General features: G+C 41.0%; 1 protein-coding gene across 4 annotated transcripts; it reads left to right on the forward strand.

Moving 5' to 3' along the window:
* Window positions 1–827: 827 nt before the first annotated feature.
* rassf7a (Ras association domain family member 7a) lies at window positions 828–25,037 on the forward strand. Of its 4 annotated transcripts, XM_061283127.1 has the most exons (7): window positions 828–901; window positions 2,623–2,739; window positions 19,541–19,739; window positions 20,453–21,363; window positions 23,053–23,227; window positions 23,314–23,403; window positions 24,765–25,037. In XM_061283127.1, exons 3-7 carry the CDS (start codon window positions 19,637–19,639, stop codon window positions 24,794–24,796), a joined length of 1,311 nt encoding a protein of 436 aa, XP_061139111.1. In that variant the 5' UTR covers window positions 828–901; window positions 2,623–2,739; window positions 19,541–19,636; the 3' UTR covers window positions 24,797–25,037. The 4 variants fall into 4 exon arrangements, with proteins under 4 accessions (XP_061139111.1, XP_061139110.1, XP_061139113.1 ...); XM_061283126.1 differs by lacking the exons at window positions 828–901; window positions 2,623–2,739 and adding an exon at window positions 7,415–7,821; XM_061283129.1 differs by lacking the exons at window positions 828–901; window positions 2,623–2,739 and adding an exon at window positions 17,836–17,946.
* Window positions 25,038–25,322: the final 285 nt, after the last annotated feature.

Here is a 25,322-nt window from a genome sequence, read left to right on the forward strand (position 1 = left end):
AGCGGGAATCGAAACCACACCCTCCTAACTGAGGCGGACGTGTTCACCCGTCACTGTGCTGCCTATATTTGTATCAGTAATTCATAAAATTAAAATTATATATTATATACACATTGTAAAATTGTATTGGTGCAAATACGACAGGTTTTCAAGATTCTCATTTGCTTCCTTTTAACTCACGAAAATAAAGACGTGGTCTAATGAAATTCTTAATACCGTTTTTTTTTCATGTATAATGCGCAAAATTTAGCTAATTTATTGTCCTAAAATCTGGGGTGCGCATTATACATGGGTACAAAAAAAAAAAAAACAATTCTCAATTTTTTTTTATTTTAAATCCGGATATCATACGGAGGCCGCCATTACAGATGTGCTTTCTTCTCTGCTGTTCACTTCAAACACGCTCCATACGAACACAATGCTCTCGTATCAGACGCTTGCTAGACCACCTGCTCGTTTGCTGTCACAATGTACCCTACACAAATCCAAAACATTTCTTTGCTATTGAGTATGCTAGCGCATGCGCAGTGATACTGACCGGCAGAACATCCGGTTGTTCCCTTTTTTCTGAAATAATTTTACGTTCACGGACTTAAGTAGGAGTCAAAATCTGGGTGCGTATTATACATGGGTACAGGCTTTTTTCCAGCATCAACATGCCATTTTTAGGGTGCGTATTATACATGGGGGCGCATTATACACGGAAAAAAACGGTAGGCTCCAGCACACCCGTGAGCCTTGTGAAGATAAAGCGGTTCGGGGGAAAAAAATCATTTCGCTTTAATTTGAAATGACAACAGGAAATCTTAAAATATCTCTTCCGGAATGGCGTAACAATCAAGGACTAGTTTCGGCTCTTTATCGTATCGATCAAACGTCTATTGCTCCTGCACCGCTCACTGTAAGTTGTGTTCAGTTGTCTTCCGTCTGCTTAGTTGCTGGGTGTCGCTTATGTGGAATACAGCACTGTATAAGAGACTCGCTTGGTGATGCAACAAGTGGTGCACCTGCAGATTTCATTCTCGGTAGAAAGTTGCAGCGCTGTCTGTGCGAACTCGTTAAAAAAAAACTGCAGTTGCACGTCTCGCTGTCGAGTACTTATGTGTAAACACGTATTACTGGCCAAAACACGCCGCGTTTTGCTACTTTTTAGTATCTTTAAATAAGTTCACCAAAATTGTTACATAGGCCTAATATATATATATAATATATAATATATATATATAATATATATATATATATATATATATATATATATATATATATATATATATATATATATATATATATATATAAAAAATGTAAATCAGCAAATAGAGTATATTTTTACATTATTTTTTATATTAACTTTGACTAACATTTTTGATGCAACGCTTAATATGACTGTTTTGGCTTTCATTAGACTGTACCTAATATTGTGGCCTCTATGACACCAATTGAAAGCCAACAAATATGCCAGGAACAGTTTCTCATAGATGGGGTGCAATCATAGTGAAATAGTGGTTTTAGCACATCTTTCTCATGTTCTGAGTTTCAGGGATTTGGATTCCAACTGGTACGCTATCTTAATCCCACGTTCCAAAAACTCACAATTGCCCATATGTGGGATGGTTGTTTGTCTTGGAATAGACTCCATCTCACCCTTGATTCTAATGAGGACAAGCACTATAAATATAATGACTAGATGATTGCATCTTGAGAGGTTCTTCATCCTCATTGGGCCTGCACATCAACTCCAGACACCTTTAATAACTCATGTAAATTTGTAACAATGGTGATTTACTAGCATGTCAAGACACACGATGAGATGCATCTAAGCAGTAGTATGTTTTTATGATCATGAGAATCCAAAATCCAAAACAGAAATTTTGATTACTTGCCCAGCCCTTTTGCCACACAATAGGTTGTCTATTGCTCCCATCCTCTCTGTTCATGTCCTGTACTGTTTGCTATTTATTATGCTGTTACAGTATATCCCTTCTTAAACCTCATTCTGTTTTGACTGCATTCGCAAAAAAATATGCATGTATTAGGATGAGATGAGCCTATAGACAACAAAGCAGTTTCGGTATGGTAAGGTATACAGAGCCACCATTTTGTACTTTTAGATAAATATCCAACTTTAATCTTTAGAGCGTACATGCATGCACACAAGCGCATGCATATATATATATATATATATATACACAATCACACACACTTCTGCACTCAATTTTGGAGCTCTTAATATATTTTGGGGTTGCAAATTAAGGTCAATATATTCTAAAACTGCACTATTTTTCTTGTGCTAGCAAGCATTGGTAAGTTCTCAACAATCATCTTTTTTGTTTGCCCCCCCCCCTCCCTTTTTTCCCTCCTCTGCTCTCCTTGTCTTCACACGCCACCCACAAGCACCACGCTTGTCTCCCCCCCCCTCCCTCATCAACTCTGCCATTTGGGAGTGGTGTTGGAGCAGTCATGTGACTTTTTGTCTGAACAATTGCTTATGTTTGCCATTGGATGATTTCTTTCAAAGAGCGTCGGTTGCGTAGGCAACGGGGAATGGCGGCACCACTTCACATTGCTCTTCTGCTGCCCCCTCCCCTCTGCACTGCTCTAAGCATGTATGTGTCTCTCCCATAGGCAGAGGTGGATCAGGTAGCGCAAACTGTCAGAAGCAGGCTTGTCTCACTCTTCCTCTGCTCCCTCTTCTCCTTTTTCACAAGACAGACACTCACAGAGACAGGCTGGCTGCAAGAGGTGAGTGACAAAAATGACCAAATTGTCTCCGTAATTGTAAAACATAACGCAGAAGAAAGTTGAGTTCTTCTCGGGTTTTGTTTTATTTTTTTCTTCTTTAACTGTGCCTTCTATTATTAAGGTTATAGTGTGGATTGGAAACTGGATCGATGAGATGTGTTTTATGAATCTGTGCTTTTTGAAAAGAGTCAAACAACAAATTTCAACCCCTGTGGGTGAAAATTGTACATTTAGAAACTTACCTAGTTAGTTTTTGGGACAAATTCATTTGTTATGCTAAGGCACATGAACTTCAATTGGCTTAAATGAATAACCATACAGTCATGGTAATGTTTCTTCTGTGGTCCATTTTCCCCTTCACTTGCCCGAAAATATTGCCCATCTGAATACAAATAAACACATGAATCAAAACGTGACCATCCTGAAATGATACCTTCTCTGCTCTCCTTCTTGGGCTCCACCAACCAGGTGGTTGTGTCTGTTTAGTTTCTATGGAAACGCAAGACGCCCATTCCCTGCCCCTCCCTTTTCATGCACTCTATCTGATGACCTGAAGGACATTCTGCTATTCACATACGCAGCATCTGTTTGGGAAAAACAGGAGGGTTCGCTACTGGCAGTAGTCACCAGGACGAATCTGGCACTAATGCCCAGTTGAAGCTTTTGACCAAAACCATTATGTCACCAATGTTGTGCAGAGAATACAAACATATCAGCTTATTCGTGATATGTCGGCATGGCATCTGACAGCAAGCGGCACAAACCTTCACACATGGCCATTGTCTAGGAGCTGATGAGTAAGAGCATATCTGATAACAGACAATCATTAATTCAGACTCACGTGCGGCCAGTCTTAGCTCACACTCCAACCCTGAAGAGGATGGTGATGGGACTCTTTAAAATTCAACAGGTCATTACGCTTGCAATTGGGGGGGGAATCTGTTTTGCATATGTACTCTGCTTGAAAATACAGCATCTGTTGTTGCGGTTGTATGAAAAGAGTCTTAAGATGCAATTTTGTCAACATGTTTGCGTGCAAGTGGGAATACTGTCGAAGAAGCAACTTTTGTTTTCTTTTTTTTGCTTCTTGTGTGCATAATGCATGATCCAAGCTACAAAGGACTTTGAACTTTGACAGCTACCGCTTGGGTTTGACCTGGAAAACCACAGAGGGAATAGGCTGGCAAGGCTGGTCCAGTGAAAGTGTAGTTCCTGCAGGTGTTTGCATAGTTCTTTTCAACCATATGATAAACAATGTTGGGAGTAAATGCACAGACGACTGATCTGTTAAGGGACCAATTGGAAGACTCTTTGGACTTGACAAATTGATGCAGTACCTTAAAAGTCAAACAAACGCTGTGAGGTAAATGGAGACAAACACTGAGCGAGAATGTCCGGTGGCCTCACCCTTGGTCTGTGTGGGGCTTATGAAGCTTTTGTTCAACTCTGACCCCTGACCTGTTACCACCTGACAGCTCTCAGGCCACAAACCCACATTTCCTGTCTCTTTAGATACCCAACCCCTCCTTTGGCTTTGGTTTTTGTTTAGATAAAGGTAAAATCAGCAGTTCTAACCCTAACACTGGCCACCATCTTGTTTTACAATAAATAATGACTGTCTCAGATGACCGGCTTGCTATTAGTGTAAATTTGTTGTTGTTGGTGGGAATGAAAAATGTCGTCCAATAGGAATGAGAAAAATGCATTGTTAGAGTTTTATCGATGCAACAAAACCATGGTCACTATCTGAATTTTTAACACTGGATGGATGGTTGTCTGAAATGGGCCTTTAAACATCTAGTATGTAGATATTGCATTAATAACCAGATATTTGCAGCTAGAATAGTCATTTACCTCATTAACAATGTATAGAGTGTATTCTTGATTAGTGTATTGTTATCCTCATTGAAAAACAGCCATTATTTGAAAAAAAGGATATTTCTATGTGACCACAAACTTTTGAACGGTAGTGTAGGTCAAATGTTTAATTAAGTTAAACGCATTTTGTATACAGGTTCCCAAAAATGTGACACATGTTGTAAAGCCAGCCTGAACTGGTTGAAAGAAGAAAAATAGGGAGAAAATGGCAATGAAGAAATTGCCTTGGAAGGGTTGATTTATTACCCAAGACTGCTTTCAATAGAATATTTACAGTCGTGTGAATATATGCAACATGAATCTTGACAATCCTCAGAAAAGGCTAAAACAAGTATGTGAGATTAAAAAACATAAAAAAAAAAAAATTAATAAAACCATAATTAGACAGCCATACTATATTAAGGCATTTTTCACATGAAGGGCATGCGTACTACCTCGCCTATTTAGCTTTAAGACTGATTTAAACAATGGCTTTGGAGAGTTTTTGGTAGTATAATGCTACTTTACTCACTGTCCAGGCTTGGTCGACTGTAAGAAGTTGACTAGATGAGAAGATGGTGTCAACAAGGACGAGGGGAGGAGGCAAAGCGCATTTGGACCTTAATACTATTCATTCATGGTGCATAAAAGCCAACAAAGACATAATCAGCATGCATTCCCCTTTGCCCTCTACTACTCTGAACCTTTTTTAACCCCTGGCAAACCCACTTGGTCTATTGCCGTCATAGCCTTCTTCTCCCCTCTTATGGATTGATCGCCACTCTTTGGATGGATGGGAATATATCACTTGGTTTGAGATTATTGTAATTTTCTTTGTGGTGATAAATAATGCAAAAACAGCAATTGAATCTTATGAAAGAACTGTTTGTAATACATTTTAGGGCTCGGTTGTCTGTTTTCTTTGGCTTCTTTGTTGAATGAAGAGGGGCAGACAAGTGGGAGCAAAGAAAGGGGGGGGGGTTCAAGAATGTTTGAGTCACAGAAAATGAGGGATGATATATGTGGGGTTGGACAGAGACGGGTGGACTGATGAAGGCACAGCAGTAGGAGGTGCCCCGAAGAATGCCTGGAAGGTGTCAGGAAACTTTGGGAGGCTTTGGACTGCTAATCCTCCTTGCAGGCCTATTGTGTTTCTATCTTCAGATCTATAAAACATTTGTGCATGATTTTGGAAATCTCACAAAAAGCCCTTGAAAAAAATCTGTGTAGATTTGATGATGGACACACACTCTTAAGCTTTATACCCTGTCAAGGTACTGGATGTGCTTACTTTTCTGCTCCTTCAAAATGTCACCCCTCAGCGGCACCTTAACCTTTTCTCACTTTGGCTTTTGGTACAGTAAGTCCTCCAGAGACTTTTACTTGACGGTTCTTTAAGTGATTTGTCTGACAGTACAACTTAGATGTGCCAAAAGCATTGCTTCATAGACCGAACACCAAAGCCCTCAGAAGTGAAAAGAATTCCTCATGGGGGCGAGCCTGGCGAAAGGGTTTGTGTGCGTGTGTGTGCGTGTGTGTGTGTGTGCGTGCGCGCTTTTATTTGCATAATGTACCTTACTGCAGTTTCTCGTATGCACACATATTTTACATTACTTAACATATTCATAGCAGCATTATGTTTGTTGTTTGTGTTCATTTGGAATATTGTACACCAGATGCCATATAAAAAAATTTATGTTTTAACTTTGGCCCGAATTTGATTTGCATCTGATTTGCCTTGAATTTGAAAGAACTTTATTGTGTGAAATAACATTTCTCTTCTGGAAGGGATGTAAGTTTGGCAAGTATTGAAAAACAGCGAAACAGAATAATATATCATATCATACTATATCATATCGTGATGTAGAGGTGTACCTAGAAATGCAACTCGGTGCTTGGAGTTAACACGTATCTAAATGGGGAACTACGCGTCCGCTCTCAGTCTGTCTATTTGCCAATGAATGCTACAGCTAATTATTTACTTATCAAACTTATCTTGTAGTAGATGTTTACTTATCAAACTTAACACATTCTTTTTTTAGTCACCACTGCCCTCTGAGGGAGACCATAAAACTGATCCGCAATGAAAATGAGCTTAACAGCCCTGCCATAAAGGATTACATTAACCTTATCAAATACAGTACAGCATGTCTCAGTAAATACAATAATCAATATACTTTGACCCAATATACTACTGTACACTTCCTCTTAGTATACTAACCTAACCCAGACAATTCTCTGGGTCAAACATTGCTGTATTTATTTTCACGATGAACAGCAGTCTTCTTGTTCCACACAAAGACCTGTTGGTATCAGGTGCAGTATCAGTTTTAAGTTTCATGTACGTATGGGCGGTGGTCAAGCCCTAAAGTGAAGAGAGACACCAGTTTTGTCTTTGATTGAGTTTTTAAGGTGCTTTGGAAACAAAAGAGTTAAGTTTAATGTTGTTTTATGTTGCGTCTTTGCTTAAACACATTTTTCTCTCCAGTGTAGGTGCACCTGGTCTCCTGTTCTATGATGTCATTCCTGAGCAAAGCAAGCAAAAACAAACAAACCTGACATTCACTTGCGTAATCAGCTGTTCATTTCACACAAGGTCAGGGGTGGGTGGGTTTTTTAATACCACTGGTTATAAATTGTGCAAACAGTTTTAACTGCATGCTAAGATGCAGTATATTTGTCAGATAAAAAAGGAGACAGCTTGAGGAAACGGATATAGAGACAGAGCATGACGTAAACACTTACCTGAAAAAGGAGGAGGTACCTGATCTGTCAGCACAGCAGGAAAGGGTGGGGAGAAAGAGTGACAGAAGGGAGGAGTGACTGATAGGGTGTGCTTCTCTGTGGGTGAGAGAGGAGGAGGGGAATAGTCAGCCACAGAGAGAAGAAGAGAGACAGAGAGAGAGGGGGAAAAAAAGCAAACTCTTCCAGGCTTTCAGATCTTGACTGTGGTGGAGACACCCAGGAGCAGTGCATTCCTGAGGCAGCCAGCCAGACGGAGCGAGAAAAAAGAAGCCACATCCTTAATATCGCTTGGGCACCACGTCCGACTGACTCTGACTGTCGTTGTCGTCCACATCGTCCACACACACACATACGTACATCCTTACATATGCTCACACACCAGAAGGATTCTGCTGCCAGTTTTATAGTAATTTTGCTCAGCAAGGCAGAGAAAGAGTGTGATCTAAGGAGGCTAAAGACAGAGAAAAAATATTCTTCTTGGTGAGTGGAAAGTTTTTATTTTGTTTTTATTTGTTTGAATGTGTCCTTTGAATGTCAGTGCGGGGAAGTTTCTCTAAAGTCGGCTGTTTGCTGTGGGGCATACGCTCTAGCCTTTGCATATTGAATAATGGCACACTTGCAGAGAGGAATGACTATCGTATAGGCTCTATATATTTCTAAGCAGATGATTAGACGTTTAATTAAGTACTCTGTGTTTCAACAACTATGAATTTACGGCTGTCTATACTACAACAATCTTGCCGTAGGATAGACTCAAACCTGTTTGGCGAAACTTCTTTGTACTCTTGTGATTTTTTTTTTTTACTTCTCCATGTGTGTGTTTTTTTTTTTTTATAAATTCTCCCTGGTTAGGAGCAATGTCCGTGTTTTTCCGTCGAAAGGGAGCATTCGGTATTGGAACTATGAGACAAGTGCATGCTTCTTGTAGTCAGCTGCTGCTTTTATCACTGGAGGATTAAAGATTAATTCATTGGCAGCCCGAGCAGAGTTCAGTGCTGCATGCTCCAGCCTCATTTAACTGTTAGGGTGCTACATATTTCAAATAATATCATGCAATGCAAGTGTCAAAGCCTTTTTAATTATTGACTCTCACATGACAAGCTTCTTGTTAACATTCCTCAGTCTGCTATTGACCAGGAAATAAACTTGTGATATCAATAGCCCAACATTCTTTCGAACCAACTTTGGGTGTCGATTGGAAACTCCCCCACCATATAATGATACCTTGTGTTGATTATAGCTAACTAGGTTTCTATTGTTGAAACAGCTTTTTAGTTTTTTTTCATTCGTTTAGCTTACCTTGTCTTGTGTAAGTTGCCACTAACACGCCCGAGTGCTTTTAAATGTAAAGACTGACATAATAATATCATTGATTACTAGTACGAATGTTTTGTGTTTCCCAGAATCAGTAAAAGGAAGTAGACCTTTTGCATTGTTTACCAGATTATCTCTTCCAAAGTGAAATTTCAGAACAATTACCGCCCAAAATATAAACTAGTCTTTAAACTTGGACTGTAAGGTTGTTACACCTTGTGTACCACTATTATCATAGTGTCCATATCCCAAATTGGATATGAGCACTTAAAAAACAGTCCCAAATCTTACAAAAAAGTGGAAGCTATTGCAAAGGAGAGAACCAACATTTGAGTTCCTGAAAGTGTACCAGTGCTATTGTCTCTGATCACACAGCAGGGCAGTGGTATCTTTTACTGTAGTGTGATCTCAACTTTTTATACATTTTATAAATGCTTATTTCTTCTTTCCTCCTCCTAAGTGTTCAGCTCCCTCAGTCTGAGTGACTTTTCTTATTGTCCTTCCATGGGCCTGTTAAGGATACTGAGAGTGGAGCATCCTCTGATTGTCATGTTCTCCACTCCTTTATTTTACTGTTCTTTCTCTGCTTTATTTCATAGATGGCTTTCCATCTTTCTGTCGCTTCTGTCAAAGTGCCTGTCTGTCATTTAGCTCACGTGGAAAGGAAAGCGGGCTCGGCCATGCACAGCACGGTATCGTTGGGAATTCTTGATGGAAATTTACAGAGTAATTTCTCATGCTGTGAAGTGACTTCATTTCTCGGGTCCTTATCAGGCATGTTTACCGGCTCCCGCAGATGCACTCAGGGCCGGGGGTAATTGGATGACGCTAGGACATGAAATAATATGTCTGCATAGTTTCAGGCTATGATTATTTTGGGAATGTGGTTCAGACCACTTTCTTTGCCTCCGTAAATGTCTTTTTTCTTAAGTGTAGCTCCGTCTAAGTCTCACACTCCTTGTTCCACGTGTCCTTGTGCAATGGGACGGAAGGCTCATGTCAGATCCATTAGGGATGAAAGTACACTGCAGTGATAAAAGATTGATCCAGTCCTCCTTGCATCACATCTCACACCCAGCCCCATCATCCTGCCTTTTCCAATCCAAAGTCAACCCAGTTTATGAACTCTTTTCTACTCATTTAAATAAATCATCCTCACAGAGTTGACTTCCTACGGTTTGATGAACGAGGAGCATACGGTTTTGGGGTTTTTTTGGAGGGTGGCGCCCGTTCAAAAATTATGCAAGCTGGCAGTGACAGATATACACAGTGACAGTATTTCTGTCCCATTATTTTTTGAGGGGTTTGGCAGCTAAGAGAGGCTTCTCATAACTTAGGTGTTTCTGTGGAGCTACGATGGGAAAACATATATTTGGCTCACAGAACTAGTCATAAAAGAATGGCATACAGCCCAGTGAGCCCTACTTCACCTGTTGTATCTGAAGAGGCAAAGACAACAGACCTATGCTTTGTCAGCTGGGAGACTATAATTACTGAGAGGAATGAGGGGATTTAAAAAAAGAATTTCATTGTGGTTCTGCTTTTAGACCTCAAGATGTTTTAAGTGCCTTTGCAAACACGTTATTGTTGGAAACCAGCATACGTTTTGCAAAACCCTTTCCTTAACAGATGCCATGTTGGCATTTGCTATGTATTTTGTGTGCAACTAAATTTAAAAAAAATCAGCAATTTTGGGAGAATGATAATGTTAATCTGGGTTACAATGGATTGTCAACATTCTATGCCCTGCCCTACTTGACACACAGCCATCACCACACTGAAACAAATCAAAAGTTACGTTGAAAAAAAAAAAACACTCCACAAATGGTCTTGCTTAGTCAATAGGGTAAAGTTTCTTTGAGCTCCCTTCTCGAAATCCCTTTTCATTGAACCAACATATCCTGCTTCGTAGTTGCCCTGCGTCAATGATTCTCAGGATACACTTTCAGAGCTTTGTCCACCGAAGGTCATGTTCCCAAGTCATTCCAACTGCCCATAAAGTTCCACTTTGAGAATGCTGCCATGGCCTGTCATGGGAAACTTGTTGTTGGCTCAATGGGTTCAGGGCTCTTTGTTCTGTCACGTCACCAAAAACCCATTGCCACATATCTACGCTTGTATTTCCTCAACAGGAGAGACAGCTTTTAGTTGAAGGGGTTATGGAGTCCAAGTCTATTTGCCTCCCTGTCCATTGTGAACGTATTGTAGTAAACATCTCTGCCGCCCTTTGGGATGGCCACGTCGCTTCTTTGTGTGAGTGTGCAGCAGCAGGTTGCTACCCTTGCTCAACCAGCCATGCTGTTTTGACGCGCAGAATTCTCTTGGTGGTAAATAAAATCGTGCCTCTGCCAAAAAGCCCTGGACAGTGTGGCGGGGGTGGGTTGGAGGTCAAACACCCAGAAGAGAGAAATGTCTGCCTTGGGACGTGGACGTACTAAATCAGCCAAGTGGACAAAGGGCAGGCAGGTGCATTTGACAGACTGGTCGTCCATTTTGCAAAACTTTGTGGCCACATTGAGCATGGATGTGGAGGTGCAGTCTAACTGATAGAAAATACGGCTCTGAGGTTCAGTTGGGAATTTTTATCTTTGCCACACATCCATGCAAGCACACAAGATCTTCGACTCATGCAGTATTGGCAGGCTTGATACTCTGCCTCCCCTTCGGGTAATGACAGGGCATTGAATCCAGTTGTGTATGATACAACCTCATCAAACTATACAAACTATAAATTTGGGTCCAATCTCGCCGCTTGTGATCCTCACCCAGTATATGATATTCATTGGTTTCTGTGAATTTAAAATAGATACATGTGTTTTAAAGACTCACGTTTTTCACTATATCGCACATTTTTTCAAGGGAAACGTCATTTGTCTAAAATACATGCCATAACTACCTTTTAAAGGTTAAAATCACTCACTATTTAGCTGTCAGCGTGATCATTAAATCATTTTGTGCCTTCACGGTAATCTTACATATTCAATTGAATTGATGAATGGAAGATGGCTGTCTGACAGTCTATGATTAAAGGCCAATGAAAAAAAACAATTCTTTGGACTGTGCCGATATGAGTACTTTTAGGGAAGAGGATTAGAGCAGATATTATCAGGATCAGTTGGCTTAGTACCTTTGAAAGTATTATCACCAGTGGCTGCTCAAAAAAAAAGGAAACAATCCAAGTCCTGCTTTAGTCCTTGAATTAGGACTGAACGAATTTAGCAAAACCTCCTGTTTGAAAATGTTGCAAAAGTTATGTTTTGTAGCAAAAAACATAATTTTAAGATCTTTTATTGTGGAAATCTGAAAAAATCTTCTTACAGGTGCATGCTTTTTTTTACAGCTTGGCTTCTAAGGTACTTTTAGAAGTCAACACATCCATCTTAAAGACTGAAGTCCATCTAATATAAATCTAAATGGATTACTAATAATCACTTTTGTCATTTTGTATGGTATATGCAAATCATTTATTTCTAATATCCTCAAAACATTTTCTTGAGCAATATTACAAAGGAATTTTAAAGACTGTTTGATAAGAGTAAAGAAGAAAGGTAAATGAAAAAAAAACCAGCAGTGAATAATTCATATGAGAAGACGTGGAGGAATGTTTTAAATTACCAATGAGTTTGAGCTTCAAACCTGTGACACTGGACGCTGCGGCAAACGTGAATCCCCTGTGGCAGATGCAAGCACGCATACAGCAACTGAGTGCTACACGCATTCGTTCACCTGCAAAAAAACTCAATATTTTGGGAAACTAAAAGTTGACTCTACAGAAGTTACTTTTGTCCTCCATAAAGCATTAACAACAACTGAGTATCATTTCATTTTTGGCTTTGTGTTTGTACTTCACACACACTATGCTTGTCAATTTGTGTGTTTAAGCTTGATTGGGAAAGGAGCAGTGTCCTCGTTCCCTGACCAGCATTGCTGACTCATATTGGCGGTGTATAATTACACATGGGTGCTCATCAGCAGTCTGAGAACCTTTTTTTTTTTGGCTCATCTGACAATATGAACTGCGCTTGGAGGGCTAAGCCCGCGGCTGGCCAACCCACTCATCCTGAGCCCAGCTCTCTGTGGATGCTTGAGCTGCCTGTGCAAGCTACCGTTATCATTCTCACCATTTGCTGCTGGCTGTGCATGTGTGTGTGCGCGTGTTTGTGTACCCATGAGTCAGCGCAAAGTCCCTGTCTCTGATATTCTCTGCTCTGCTTGGTTTCTCAGCTGATACAAATAACTAAGTGACAAGCCAGGTATTAGTAAGTCTCTTGGCCAGATGAATTATGCAGCAATAATGAAGTGGCAATGCTTTAAAGTATTTTGGTCACATTCTCTGGAGAGTCCTGTTATTATCGTTGAAAAGAACAAAAAGTTACATTTTCCATCCAACATTGAAATTCCTCATTGCATCTTGTCCCTTGCTTTCTTCCTGCTCAAGCCAGTTAAACCATCTTTGTGAAAATGACTTGTGATGATTCACAGCGACTGAGGTGTTTTCCAGTTAGACTTGGCTAAGACTGTCAGTGACAGGTGATACACTCGCACTGACCATGTCCAATTCTGCTTCAGCTTGTTGACGTTAGCAATAAACCCACCTCAGTCATCAATTTCATGCGGTATGGTTTCATGGTCCTGTTCATTTTCACCAGATGTTGACAGACCTCACAATGTTTGTAACAGTAAATAATCATTGCTCTTGCTGGCTTGCAATGCATTAATAGTTTGTGTCACTGGTGATAGACATATGGATGGATTTTGAATAATTGTTCTTGTCTCTCTACTAGAGCTGCCACAGATGATTATTCGGCTAATCATTAATTGTAATTGCGATTAGTCGACTAATTAGGCCATATCTGAATCGTAGGGCATCTCACCAAAAATCAGCCACTCTTATACGTATGACCATGATCAGCTTACATTTTTAAGACATGTGCAAATTATGGTGGGACAACTAAAATCCAAGGCAATACCGTGGCCTTAACATTAGTGGTAGTAAATATTAAATTTTAATTAAAATGCAAGCAAAAAGTTCACACTTGGTCAAGCCAGTCATTATAGTCAGCAGGTTAAAGCGTGCAGTGCTTGATAGTGGGCCTCAATGCAACTATAGTGACTAAATCTTATCAGTGTTGTTTTTATTTCCCTTATTGTAAGTCCATTTTTATAACCAATAAAAAGAAAGGCTAAGGCAAACTGGGGACAGACAATTTTAAGCACATTAAGTAAACACAATTTTAAAAGAAATGTGCTGTGGGAAGAATGTATTTATCACGTTCTTAACAGTGAGCTGATATCAATTGGTATTTTAGGAATTCCGAGCCTCCATTCTAAGAAGGATTAGAATATACAATATACAATATATCTTAAAATTTACAACATATCATGTTCTAGTGTTTTGCATGATTCTTTAAAGCACAAATAAAAACACAATTGCGAAACTATTCAGCTGTTATTTTCCCACCATTTATTACTGTCACATTAAATGTCAGTGATTGAGTGACTCATTGAGAGCCTCAGATCTCTGATTTAGTTTCCTGACTCTGTGGTCCACTTCCTGCTGTCTGACCTACACACTGCAAATCTCTGGTTAAGATTTAGTGATTTGTGTTTGTGGAACATTGTGCTATTTTGAAGCCAGGGGTCGTTCTTTGCTTTCTCAAAGCATCACTAAGGATCACTGGAAGACAGCTGGCATTCCAGTGTTTTGAGTTGAATCTCTTATTATATTCATTTTAAATAGGCCCAGAGTAAAAATACACATTACACAAAAGCAACCACTGCGTCTCATCGAACTCTATGGAAGGGTGGCATCTGTAAAAGACGACACCATTCCATTTTGATAAAAATGGCGAGTCCAAAGAAAAGGTTCCCCCATTCCCTTAAATGCAAATTGGATCTTCCTATCCATCCATTCCTAATGTCTTTCATCATTTTTTTATGAAGCAGACAACAGCAGGCCTGATGTTATTTTTTTACATTTTTTGGGGAGGAGTGTTTTCTTTGTCATTTGAGTCATCACAAAACTATTCTTTCCCTATGATGAAAAATGGTGAGGTCTCATCGTCAAGAAGGGAACTACTGACATTGTGACAAAATCAAGCGCAATACAATGTACTTTTTTTTTCTTCCAATTTCATCAGTTGTTTGTTTTTATATGTGCCAAGTACAGCCCCTGTCCTACTGAGCCACGGACAATTGTGTTTTCGAGTGTTTTCAAAGGCAGCGAGTGTTGCGTTTTTGTCAGAGTTCGTCGAGGTTCGTTCAAGGTTGTAAATGTTTGCAAAACATTTGACATAAGTTCACCAACAATTTGAGTGATTTTTGTTGTTGCAAGGAATTTTAAACAGGTTAAAAAATTCCCTTGCAACAAATAAAGTACAGGCGGAAATCTGCCGAGCATCTGGTGAATATTTGCGACCTTGAACGAACCTCGACGAACTCTGACGAGAAAGTAACATTGGAAACAAAGGGATATCTTTCTAATTCTTAAATCGCCATATAAAAGGAGAGAATAATATGGATGGACTCCTCCTGTGGAGCATTAGAAAAGGTACACGTTCAACATTTTCCTCATTGAACTCATCTTACCAAGAGGTTGTTACTGCTTTAGTACTGCCTCATAAATACTGAAGGAAAACACAGCTGGCTCAGGAGAAAGCCAAATGGGTGAAATGAAAGTGAAAATGCTTGGTCATTAAAGTGGTTAAACGGGATTTTCCCTTTGGGCTCTGAAAAAAAGCTACCTCATTATTCTAGGTTGTCTCTTCCACTACCGCACAGACGCAGAGGCAAAAAGATCTGCTGTTTTAAAATAAAATTCTAAAGCAGTGGTTCTTAACCTGGGTTCGATCGAACCCGAGGGGTTCGGTGAGTCGGTCTCAGGGGTTCGACAGAGACTCCACTGAGGAGGTCCGAACAAACCTGATTTATTGTGTAAATTCTGATTTGCCAGTATGTAATTTGTTGTGAGTTCATGCATTGTGTTGGTTTTGTTCGTTGAACAAGGTGATATTCATGCACGGCTCATTTTGTACACTGGTAAAAAAAACATCTATGTCTTGAATTAAAAAAATAATAATAGTTCACTAACGAGGGGTTCGGTGAATGTGCATATGTAACTGGTGGGGTTCGGTACTTCCAACAAGGTTAAGAACCACTGTTCTAAAGCAAGCATTATTCACTGAAAATATAAATTGATATGCATGGGGGAAAACATGCATGACTCATTCTCTCTGCAATTTCTCAACCAAAACGGTTTAGTGGATGATAATGACTGCCGCTCTTGACGACGGGCATGTTGTGGACTTAAACGGTTTGTTTTTGACCTCATGGGTATTTGAACACAGCAACTGTGCTCTCCCAGCAGGCTGAAACTTGGGATGACAAAGGAGTGGCTGAATAAAGAATGCAAATCGGGCGTCAGGGAGCACAAAGGCAAGCACTTTATTAGTTTTATCAGTCATAACATGTGGACGCAGCAGAATGGCCACAATAATTGCCACTACACAACCCAGTGATACCAAAGGCCACAAAAGAGGCAACTGCCTGCTTAGAGCCGAAGCAGAACAACAATAGCATGTCTGCGCTTGTGATGAGAGCGGGCCGCTCAATGCCAGCGTAGTAAAGTCTTTGAGTGTTGTCTGTGCCAATCTCGAGCAGAGCGACACGGAGGATCTTCCACCACTGTACATTGTCATCAAGCAACAATGTCTAACCTACAACATAGTCTTTAACCGGGCAGGGCCATCGTTAGGGATTTTAAGCAAAAACAAGCGCAGTGTGTTTTGACACTGCCGCTTTGTGTTGGAGGACCGAGTGGCCAGATGCGTAGTGTGATGCGCACTCTGCATTGTCTCTTGTCCTCCTGTTGCTGCAGCGATAGCACTGTGATGAGCGTTAATGGCCTTTCTGCTTACACATGAATGCAGGCGTATCCAACCTGTGACCAAAGCGATGGTATTGCACTTGTCTCTGCAGAATATCAGCCTTGTGCGGAATCTGCTGATACTTTTTGGCACGGTTGATGGAGAGCAGGAATCTAAACGCAAAACGTTTGTTTTTGCTTCCAAACTCAAAGCTGTAAGTCTATTTTTTACAAATATTGTTAACTCCCGTATTTTCCGGACTATAAGGCGCACCGGACTATAGTCCGGAAAATACGGTAATCTGTTCAAATTCGTGTTAGCGAACACTTCTACCGTCCACCTAACAGTTGGGTAGGGAGGAAAAACTGCGCAAACAAGCATTGTTCCCCACTCAGATGGGCTGAAACACGCCCTGGGCTCTGAGCGGTGGTCGCCACTTGTGCCTTCAGTGGAATTCACAGAGGAGCCTCTGACTGTTTTTGAAGAGAGACAGAACGAGGCGCAGACGGGGTGATAAAAGGCGCTAGGCGTTTTTTTTAGATGACTGATGAGAGAGGAGAGAATGGCAAGCACATGGCTCCAATCATAGCTATTTTCTTTGCCACTCTTCCGCTTCTTTTATCTATTTTTCACATGTATCTCCCAAACCGCCTTGCTCATTGTCTGTCTTCTAGTCTCCTTTTTTCTTTCCCTGTCTTTCATCATACATTCAACAGACAACGTCCTCAAGTAGTTTTATCGCTAAGATGGAGATTTGATCGAGGTTGCTGATTAGTGAGAGCATTTTCTTCATTCCTTGCACTGAGTCAACATGTGACATGTAAGGAGGACATGGTTTCAGGTGAAACTAGGTGTCAGGTTGTTCTTGGTGGGTTGCGCAATGACGTATAGAGCAGCGGAAGTGATTATTTACTTTTTTATGCAGTGCAGTATACAGGATTGCCAGGAGGATACAACTCATGTTGGAATGGGTGGTTTGGTGGAAGGCTGTGTGTAGAACTAGTTACACCAGTGCTTCTCAATTATTTTCTGTTACGCCCCCCCCTGGCAAGAAGAAAACTATTCGCGCCCCCCCTCCCCACCGTGACTATCCTAACTTGTCTTGTAAGTCGTAAAATGTTGCACTGTCGCAAACGTGACAGAAGTAACAATGAGAGCGCCACTGCCCCCTGCTGTAGTAAACGCGCAATTACACTTTATTCTAGTACTGCCAAAAAAAAAGCCTGTTCCCCAGGGTCACACGCGCCCCCCCAGGAATAGCACCGCGCCCCCCTTGGGGGGCGCGCCCCACTATTTGAGAAGCACTGAGTTACACGCAAATCTGAGTCAGTACTAATTGCAGAGATTAGACAGCATCAGGTTGTTGTCCAGTTCTCACTCTTATTGCTTACAACAGAGGGAACTGATCGCAACCTGAAACTCACAGGTCTGTCTGATTCTTGTTCGTACAGCTTATCATGTTTCGCTAACTAGTGAGAACTAGATCTAAATAACATGGGAGAGTGACATTCTTGTGTTCCCTTTTTCATTGTTTTTGGCACATAGAAACCTTAAACTGGAATAAAGACTAGAGAATGTTCGCATAATTGCATTTAAAACTTAATTTACTGGTAAATGAAGCGCAAAGTTCATCCGCCATTTCAGCTTCACTTTTTACAGGTTATCTTAGGCTGTGGAAGTGTTTTGAATTTAGTTCTAGTGAGGCAGGTGTTCCGGTATTTCCTGTGACGTGACTTGCAAAGTGTCATTCCACTGTTGATGGCCCCAAGATTTGAAATGTTGCTTCCTGTATATGAGATAGAGAGAGGAAAAAAAGCCTCTCTGCCAAAGTAGATGATTCTTCACTCCATGGCTCAACCGCACAGGTTTAATTAATGTCTTGCAACACTGTTACTGTTTGTCGTTCCAAGGAAAAAATATTGACATCACTGCATTAATGTTTACTTTTGATAAGCAGATTCATTTGCCTACATTATACTGACTTATTCGAGCTTGCTGGTCCAGTCTTATTGCGGTGACGACAGACCTCCTTTGTGTGATGTAATGTTGTTGCCCAGTGGGTTTGCTGTCTAAACAAGTGGAGAAATAATGGTGGTGTACGGTGGTGAGGTCACGAGGGTCGGCTGGTCAAGGCTGATAGTAGGAATTCTTCCGGCTGGTTGATGAAGTCAGTGCATTCCTCAGAGGCAACTTCTTATTGGCAGCCAACAGAGCACGGCCAGGCACTGAAAGAAGGCCAAGATAAGGTGTGTGTGTGTGTGTGTATGGGGTGAGGGGGGGCTTGAGTTAAAACACCTCTCAATGAGAATTAGAAAATCAGACGGAAAGAGAACGCCATCTGTTTGAGTCTTGTGTTTTACCCACCGAGATGACATAGTTTCTTTCTTGGTGCCAACTTTTGTAGATAACCCTTAACTGCCTGAAGCTTTCCTCTTTTTATGAGCATTGCAGTATTTTATTACCTTGTTTTGAAGTTTGGCTGTGAAAGTACATACCGACAGAGACAGAAGTCAACATAATGATATTAATTTAGAGTCTAACCTGCCTGGAGAGAGGTTGTTGATTTTACCATCTCAAGTCAACTTTGATCCTGCTGACACTGGGAGGACACTTCGAAACACACCATTTCCTTTTTTCTCAATGTTTTTTACCACCCACACAAACACCCTCCACCAGATGCACGCAAGCTTGAGTTGCTCCACTTCTCCTGTCCATTCCCTTTGGCAGTAAGCTATCATAACGGCTTTGAAGGAGGGTAGCGGAGCGTTTAATTGGGTTACAGATTGCCGGTTATGCTCCTAGGTCCTCAAGATCTTGGCTGAGCTCTTAACAGACCACTAGGATTGCTGCTACACCCTTTATATTCTGGTGTGGTCATAAATGAATTACTCAGCATGAATTAGTAATCACATGAAGTGGAACGTGAACTCACTGTCAACACAACTCTGTTGTGTGTACGATAGACACAATTTGTCAACAACTTTCAACACCTGTGTGTCTCTGTGGTCCATCCCATACAGATTTGAGGACATGCATTGCTGAGCTGAGCCCAACTGAACTATAGAGATCACTTTGGAAGACCATCTTACCAATCGGCTTACTTCGTTCGGCCTCGGATGGAACTCAAAGTGTGGGTGGACGGAGTGGTGCGGGTGGTATGCGGACTATCAGAAGAGACATCTTGCCAGGATGTGGTCATCGCTCTGGCCCAGGCAATAGGTGAGTGACCCCAGCTCTTCATATGGCAGTGTCACCTGTTTGCATCTAGCCGTACCTTCAAGTGCATTTTTAGGGTTTCACGAGCAGTGCTGAATCAGTTGTTGTGTGAAAAGAAAGAAATTTAGTGGTTCAACTGTGCTAAGGTGTATGATGGAGAGATGATTGGCAGTTTGTCTTTGTCTCTCCTCTCTAACTAATGTGAGGTCCCAATAATGATGTAGCTGATGAACTCATCTTCATTGGCCACCATTGAAACATGGCTGGATGTTAAAAAAAAAAAATCATGCGGACAAAACAGAGGGCATAATGTTTAATCCTGAAGTTGCAGCTTTGCACAAAGTTAAGAGCTGCGCTGGATTGCCATGAGGTCATTTTGGATTTGGGTCTGCTCATGTATTCTCTGTCTTTATTCAAGCCATACACTGCGGCTGCATTAAACAATATGAGACCAGATTTAGCACTAGCTACTTTTCACCAGTGATGTCTGCTGAGCCATAAGGGAGGATTTGTCCTAATTTCAAGGTCCTAGTGGAAACTTTAGTTTAACGTTTTTTCATGTTTGCATTTTTTTGTTTTCAGAGGCATATATCAGAAACATCATAAATTAGCTACAACCATTCCTTGTTTTACGTTGGTAAAGTAAGTCTTTAGAAAAGTAACAGTTGTTTATGTGCTTTGAACTTGTTTTGTTTTTTCTCCCCCTTTGTTCCCAGGTCAGACAGGCCGCTATGTTCTAATCCAACGTCTGCGGGATACAGAGAGACAGTTGCTGGCCACAGAAAGACCTCTTGAGTCTCTGGCCAAGTTAGGCCAACACGGCAATGAGGTTCAGTTCTTCCTGCGTCGCACTGGTCCAAGCAGCAGTGACGGTCCTGGCTCAAAACAAGATAAACTAACCCCCCTGCCCAAGTATACCGAGCCAGACCTTTTAAAACGCAGCCAACCCAAAAAGTCACTCACATTCAACCTGGGCCCATCAACATCTCCCAGAGCTAAGCAATTCCAGAGGTCTCCTCAGGATTCCCCAGACCAGAGAGCTTCACCTTCGTCTTCTCCTGTCCCTGCATCTCTTCATGCTCCATATCCCTCGCCGCCAATCGGCCCATCCAAAGAGGAGGTCTTTAAGGCTGTTCTTCAGCAACAAGAGAGACTACGGGCCATTGAAGCACAGCTGGAAACCCTAGAAAGGGAGTCTGATACATGGGAGCGCCACTATCCATCTCTGTCGCCTTCACCCATCACCGATGCTCACTTCCAAGAGGAGTTGGACACTCTGGAGCAAACAATGCGGATGAACCAGGCTGAGCTCGCCCACGAGCAATATTGGGAGGAGGAGTTTCAAGCGGAGACGGCGCGAGAGCAAGGAATGAGGAGAAAGTTGGGCGACCTCCATGTTCAGCTAGATGACTGCGGAAGGCGGCTGCATGAGTTCTCGGTGCGCTCCGCTCAGCTAGAGCAAGAGATTCAACGAGAAAGTCAGATGGAAGCCAAAAGCAAAGGTCCAGAGGAGTCCCTTGATGCAGTGAAAGCAGAGCTCCAGAGCCAGGAGAAGCATGGAACCGAGTTGGAGGAGCACCTCTCTGAGACTGATAAAGCTCTGGGGAAGACAGAGTCTCTGCTGCAGGTAAGGAGAGAGGCTCTAGTTTTGGAAAAGGGACTGTGAAGCCGTGATAGGCCATGATGTTTTTTTATTTGACCGTGTAGATCAGACCCTTTTCTACCTAGATACAGACAGTATCCCTCTCCTCTGCGTACACACTGCAGCAGACGGCACAAAGACAGTTACCAAATACAAATGCGTTTTCAAGTGAAATTAAAACTTTATGAATTCATCTTGTGTATCGAACTAACAGTATTCAACCACTACTCCACTAACCTAAGACATTTTTATTACATGTTATTACAGGAACATTAGGTGTTTTGCTTAGCCATCTTGGCATGTCTCATTTTGTATACATTTTCTAAACACATACACATTGTCTATTGAATTATTTCTGTACGATATAGAAATGAGATTAAAGGGACTTGTTTTATAGCACAAAAGCTTCACTTTATTGGATCAACAAAGACTTATCTTGGTTATTTATTTAGTGATGAATGTTGTCTTGGGTGCGGCTATGTCAAGAAACGCTTAACCAAGTTGAAAATGTTCCATGTAGGCCACGTGATGTTCCATGTAGGCCACGTGAAACCAAAGATTTGAATATCCGTGTCGTGAGCTCTTGGAGGTTACATCACTGATGATTTGTTCAGGAGCATCCTGGAGATGTATTCCAGCCAAAAAAAAGTACAACTTTTAGTCAGGAGGTTTGACCATTGTGTCCTGTTCCAAGTCATCGTTAAGTAGTTGCAAAAGTGATTAAAGAATAATTAAGAGCTCATTTGCCTTTCAGGAAGTCATTCCCTTGGCGGGCCTCTGATTGATGCTCTGAGACTGGCTCGTTGTCATAGTCATCAGTGCAACTATATACTTGCGTACCAAAACCAAAATATTAGGCTTCTGTTGTTTTTTTTCCACATGGAGATTTACATATATTTAAATTTTGAATTTCCAAAACGCCCTAATATGCACACAGTATTATAAGTGTAGCAATTATAGTGGAGATTTATCATTGGAGAAATATGCTTATTATTACCATGCAAAAAAAGAAGGCACTGTCAACCATCACGGCCTATTTTATTGCTATAGGTGTGATGAGTTTAACTTTACTGCCATTAGGTTAATGGAGAGAGACCTGCAAGTGTGAAATGCAGCAGACTGCCACAGTCAAATTACCCCCGCACACACAGGCACACACACACCTACACGCGGTTGTTTTCCATACAGTAATTAAACAAAGAGAATCAGTTCATTGATCTGTGACTGTTTTCATTTTCAATAACTGAATAATTTCCCAGCATTTCCGCCATGGGTTATAATAAGTCAAATGAATACATGACACGGTCTCCCTGGCCTCTCAGATCAGTAAATGAATCACGCAACTGAGTTTAACTGTTCCTGTTATTTGATGACATGACAAAAGCTAATTGAAGATTGTAACGTCGCTGAAACGATTCACTGCGGATGTGTCTGCTAATGGTGACCCTGCAGCCTCAGTAGTATCGACTTCCTCACTCTGATGCCCCCCTATGGCAGGAAATACCACTAGCATCAGTAATGAGGTGATGAGTCCTCTAATTATATATTCAGTAACACACTTAGAAAGGAAAACTTCCGCATTCTTAACACATTTATTTGCCACCAGTGTTTGGCACGATATGCCATCTTCTCTTATGTTACCCTCTATTTTTTTATTTTGTTTTTTAATCTCAGGCCAAACAGGACGAGCTGGAGGAGTTGAATAAGGAGCTGCGGCAGTGCAACCTGCAGCAATTTATCCAACAAGCCGGCGTCCTGCCTGCACACAGCCACTCACGTACAGACCTCCAAGAGCAACTTGAGCAGTTAGAACTCGCACATCTTCTGCAGGATGGATACACAAACGGCAGTAAGGGGACAAGTCCAAAATATTAAACTGTTTCCTGTAGATTTATTCTTGACGCATGTTTTTTTTTTTTGTCCTTATAACTCTAGCTGAATCGCCGCCTCGTCCTACTGCCAAGCAGTTTCTGGGACACCCACGTAACCTACAGAACCCCCTCGTGTCCAGCCTCAACCCTGAGGGTGTGTATGTGTGAGACCCTGCCGCCTTCTACGTCCATCCCGCTCTGCCCTTCTCCTGCCCTGCCCCCCCCTGGTTCCTGGAACTATTGCCCCCCCAACCATACTTTTCTTCATCCTGGCTTCTTTTGGGTTTGAGGCTGCTGTTTTTGGCGTTGGGTTGTGGAAGCATTTGTAAGGTGGAGGTTCTAGGAACTTCTCAACTGCCTTCCTCGTGCTCTACTTTTCAAAGCTCCACTAAACAATCTTCTCTGATTCCCCTTTGATTTTGTTTGATGAAATTTCACATTCCTTCTTCCAATGACATTTTCTTTATTTTTGTTCATTTATTGCCCTAATCTGTTATCTTTCCTTCTGTTTTTCTTCTGGACTATCTGCTTTCTGTCTTATGTTTACTTTTGTGCATTGGCACACTTAACACTAACATAAAAGATTTGTACCCTGGCTAAATTTTCACTGACTGAAGTTTTACTGAGTGTGTCTGTCTGTCTGCCTGTCTGTCTCTGAGGGCATTAATCAGGACAACGTTCTTACAATGTCGCCAATTCTCATTATCTCCTGATTGCTGCCTTTTCCACTGTATTGCCACAATGATAGCACATGCATAATGTACATTTGTTTTATTATAGGTAAAGATGTCATTCAGTTTATATGTGAATGCTATTTATGTCTAAGGGGCTGGGTGTATCCCTACTCCACTGCCTTGTACTTTGGTGACCATCAACATCCAAAGAGCAAGAGCCTTTCACAGAGGGCTCTGCATGTTTTGCACTTTCCCATTCTCTTCCTGTGTAAAACCTTGGCCTATTTGCAAATCAGTCAAAATGTATTTCTGCTGTATTTAACTGGAGCAACTACAACAATTGTCAGCTTGTAAACTCCACACTAAAAGAAGGGAATAGGTCTTCAAAATGTGCAAAAAGGCCAAGGTATAAGATACTTATTTTTTTCTGCTTGATCTAAGTGTGCCTGGTTGTTCAACATTGTTGCACTTAACATTTTACCTGACAAAACTTACACTGTTCCTCGGTGTACTGTAGCTTTAGGGTGTGTTCATCTGAAGTGATCAAGAGTTGAAATATAAATTTTAAATCCCTCAAGCCAGTGTTGATTGTATACTAAGCACTTCTAATGTGGTGACAGCTCAAAAGGAAGTCTGTGTTTTGGGAGTCCTTTCCTATTGAAGCTTTCTTCTCTGTCAGTTGAATTTGTTTTTAACAATGTGTTTTACTCCTGCTTTGTTTCATGGTGGAAGAATCAATCCACCCCATCTTGTGTAAATGTCCTGATGGCATAGGTTTCTCCTGAAGTTTTTTTTTGTAAACAAAGGGATCATTATCCCTGCTTGTTTTTGTGTCTTGCAGTCCTGACCTCCCAAGAGTCGTCGTGGCGATAAAACATGGACCACAGAGCCAAGAGAAACTTGTTCACCTTTTTATGTCACCATCACCTCCAATTTAACCTTTTTCTTTGCAATTCTCATTCCATGATAGAAGTAAATACTGTAAATACTTACGACAAATTTATTTACAGAGTTTTGCAACTGTAAGCGCTACAAATTATCTGACAAATGTAAAACCTTTTACTTAGAGTCATTATTACAATGTATTTAAATGTAATAAAAATGTCTGAATGTTTTAGAGAATCTTCTGTGCTTTCATTGTACTTGTGTATTATGAATCATTGTAATTATATAACAAACTCATGTATTGCTAACCTCTAGCAGTAAATAACACCGTATCCTAAAAAACTGAAATGAAATATAAATATATTATAAGTTTTGAATTATTCATGCTCCTTTCTGTTCCTCGTGGCACAATGGGCCCAGTGATGCATTGTGATTATTTCTTCGCTTTTTACTGGAAGCAGTCAGTCGATTGAAAAGTACACCCTTGTATTCAGCTGCTGCAAATGTACCAGGC

Source organism: Syngnathus typhle, linkage group LG7, assembly GCF_033458585.1.
Source record: "Syngnathus typhle isolate RoL2023-S1 ecotype Sweden linkage group LG7, RoL_Styp_1.0, whole genome shotgun sequence".
Classification (NCBI taxonomy): domain Eukaryota; kingdom Metazoa; phylum Chordata; class Actinopteri; order Syngnathiformes; family Syngnathidae; genus Syngnathus; species Syngnathus typhle.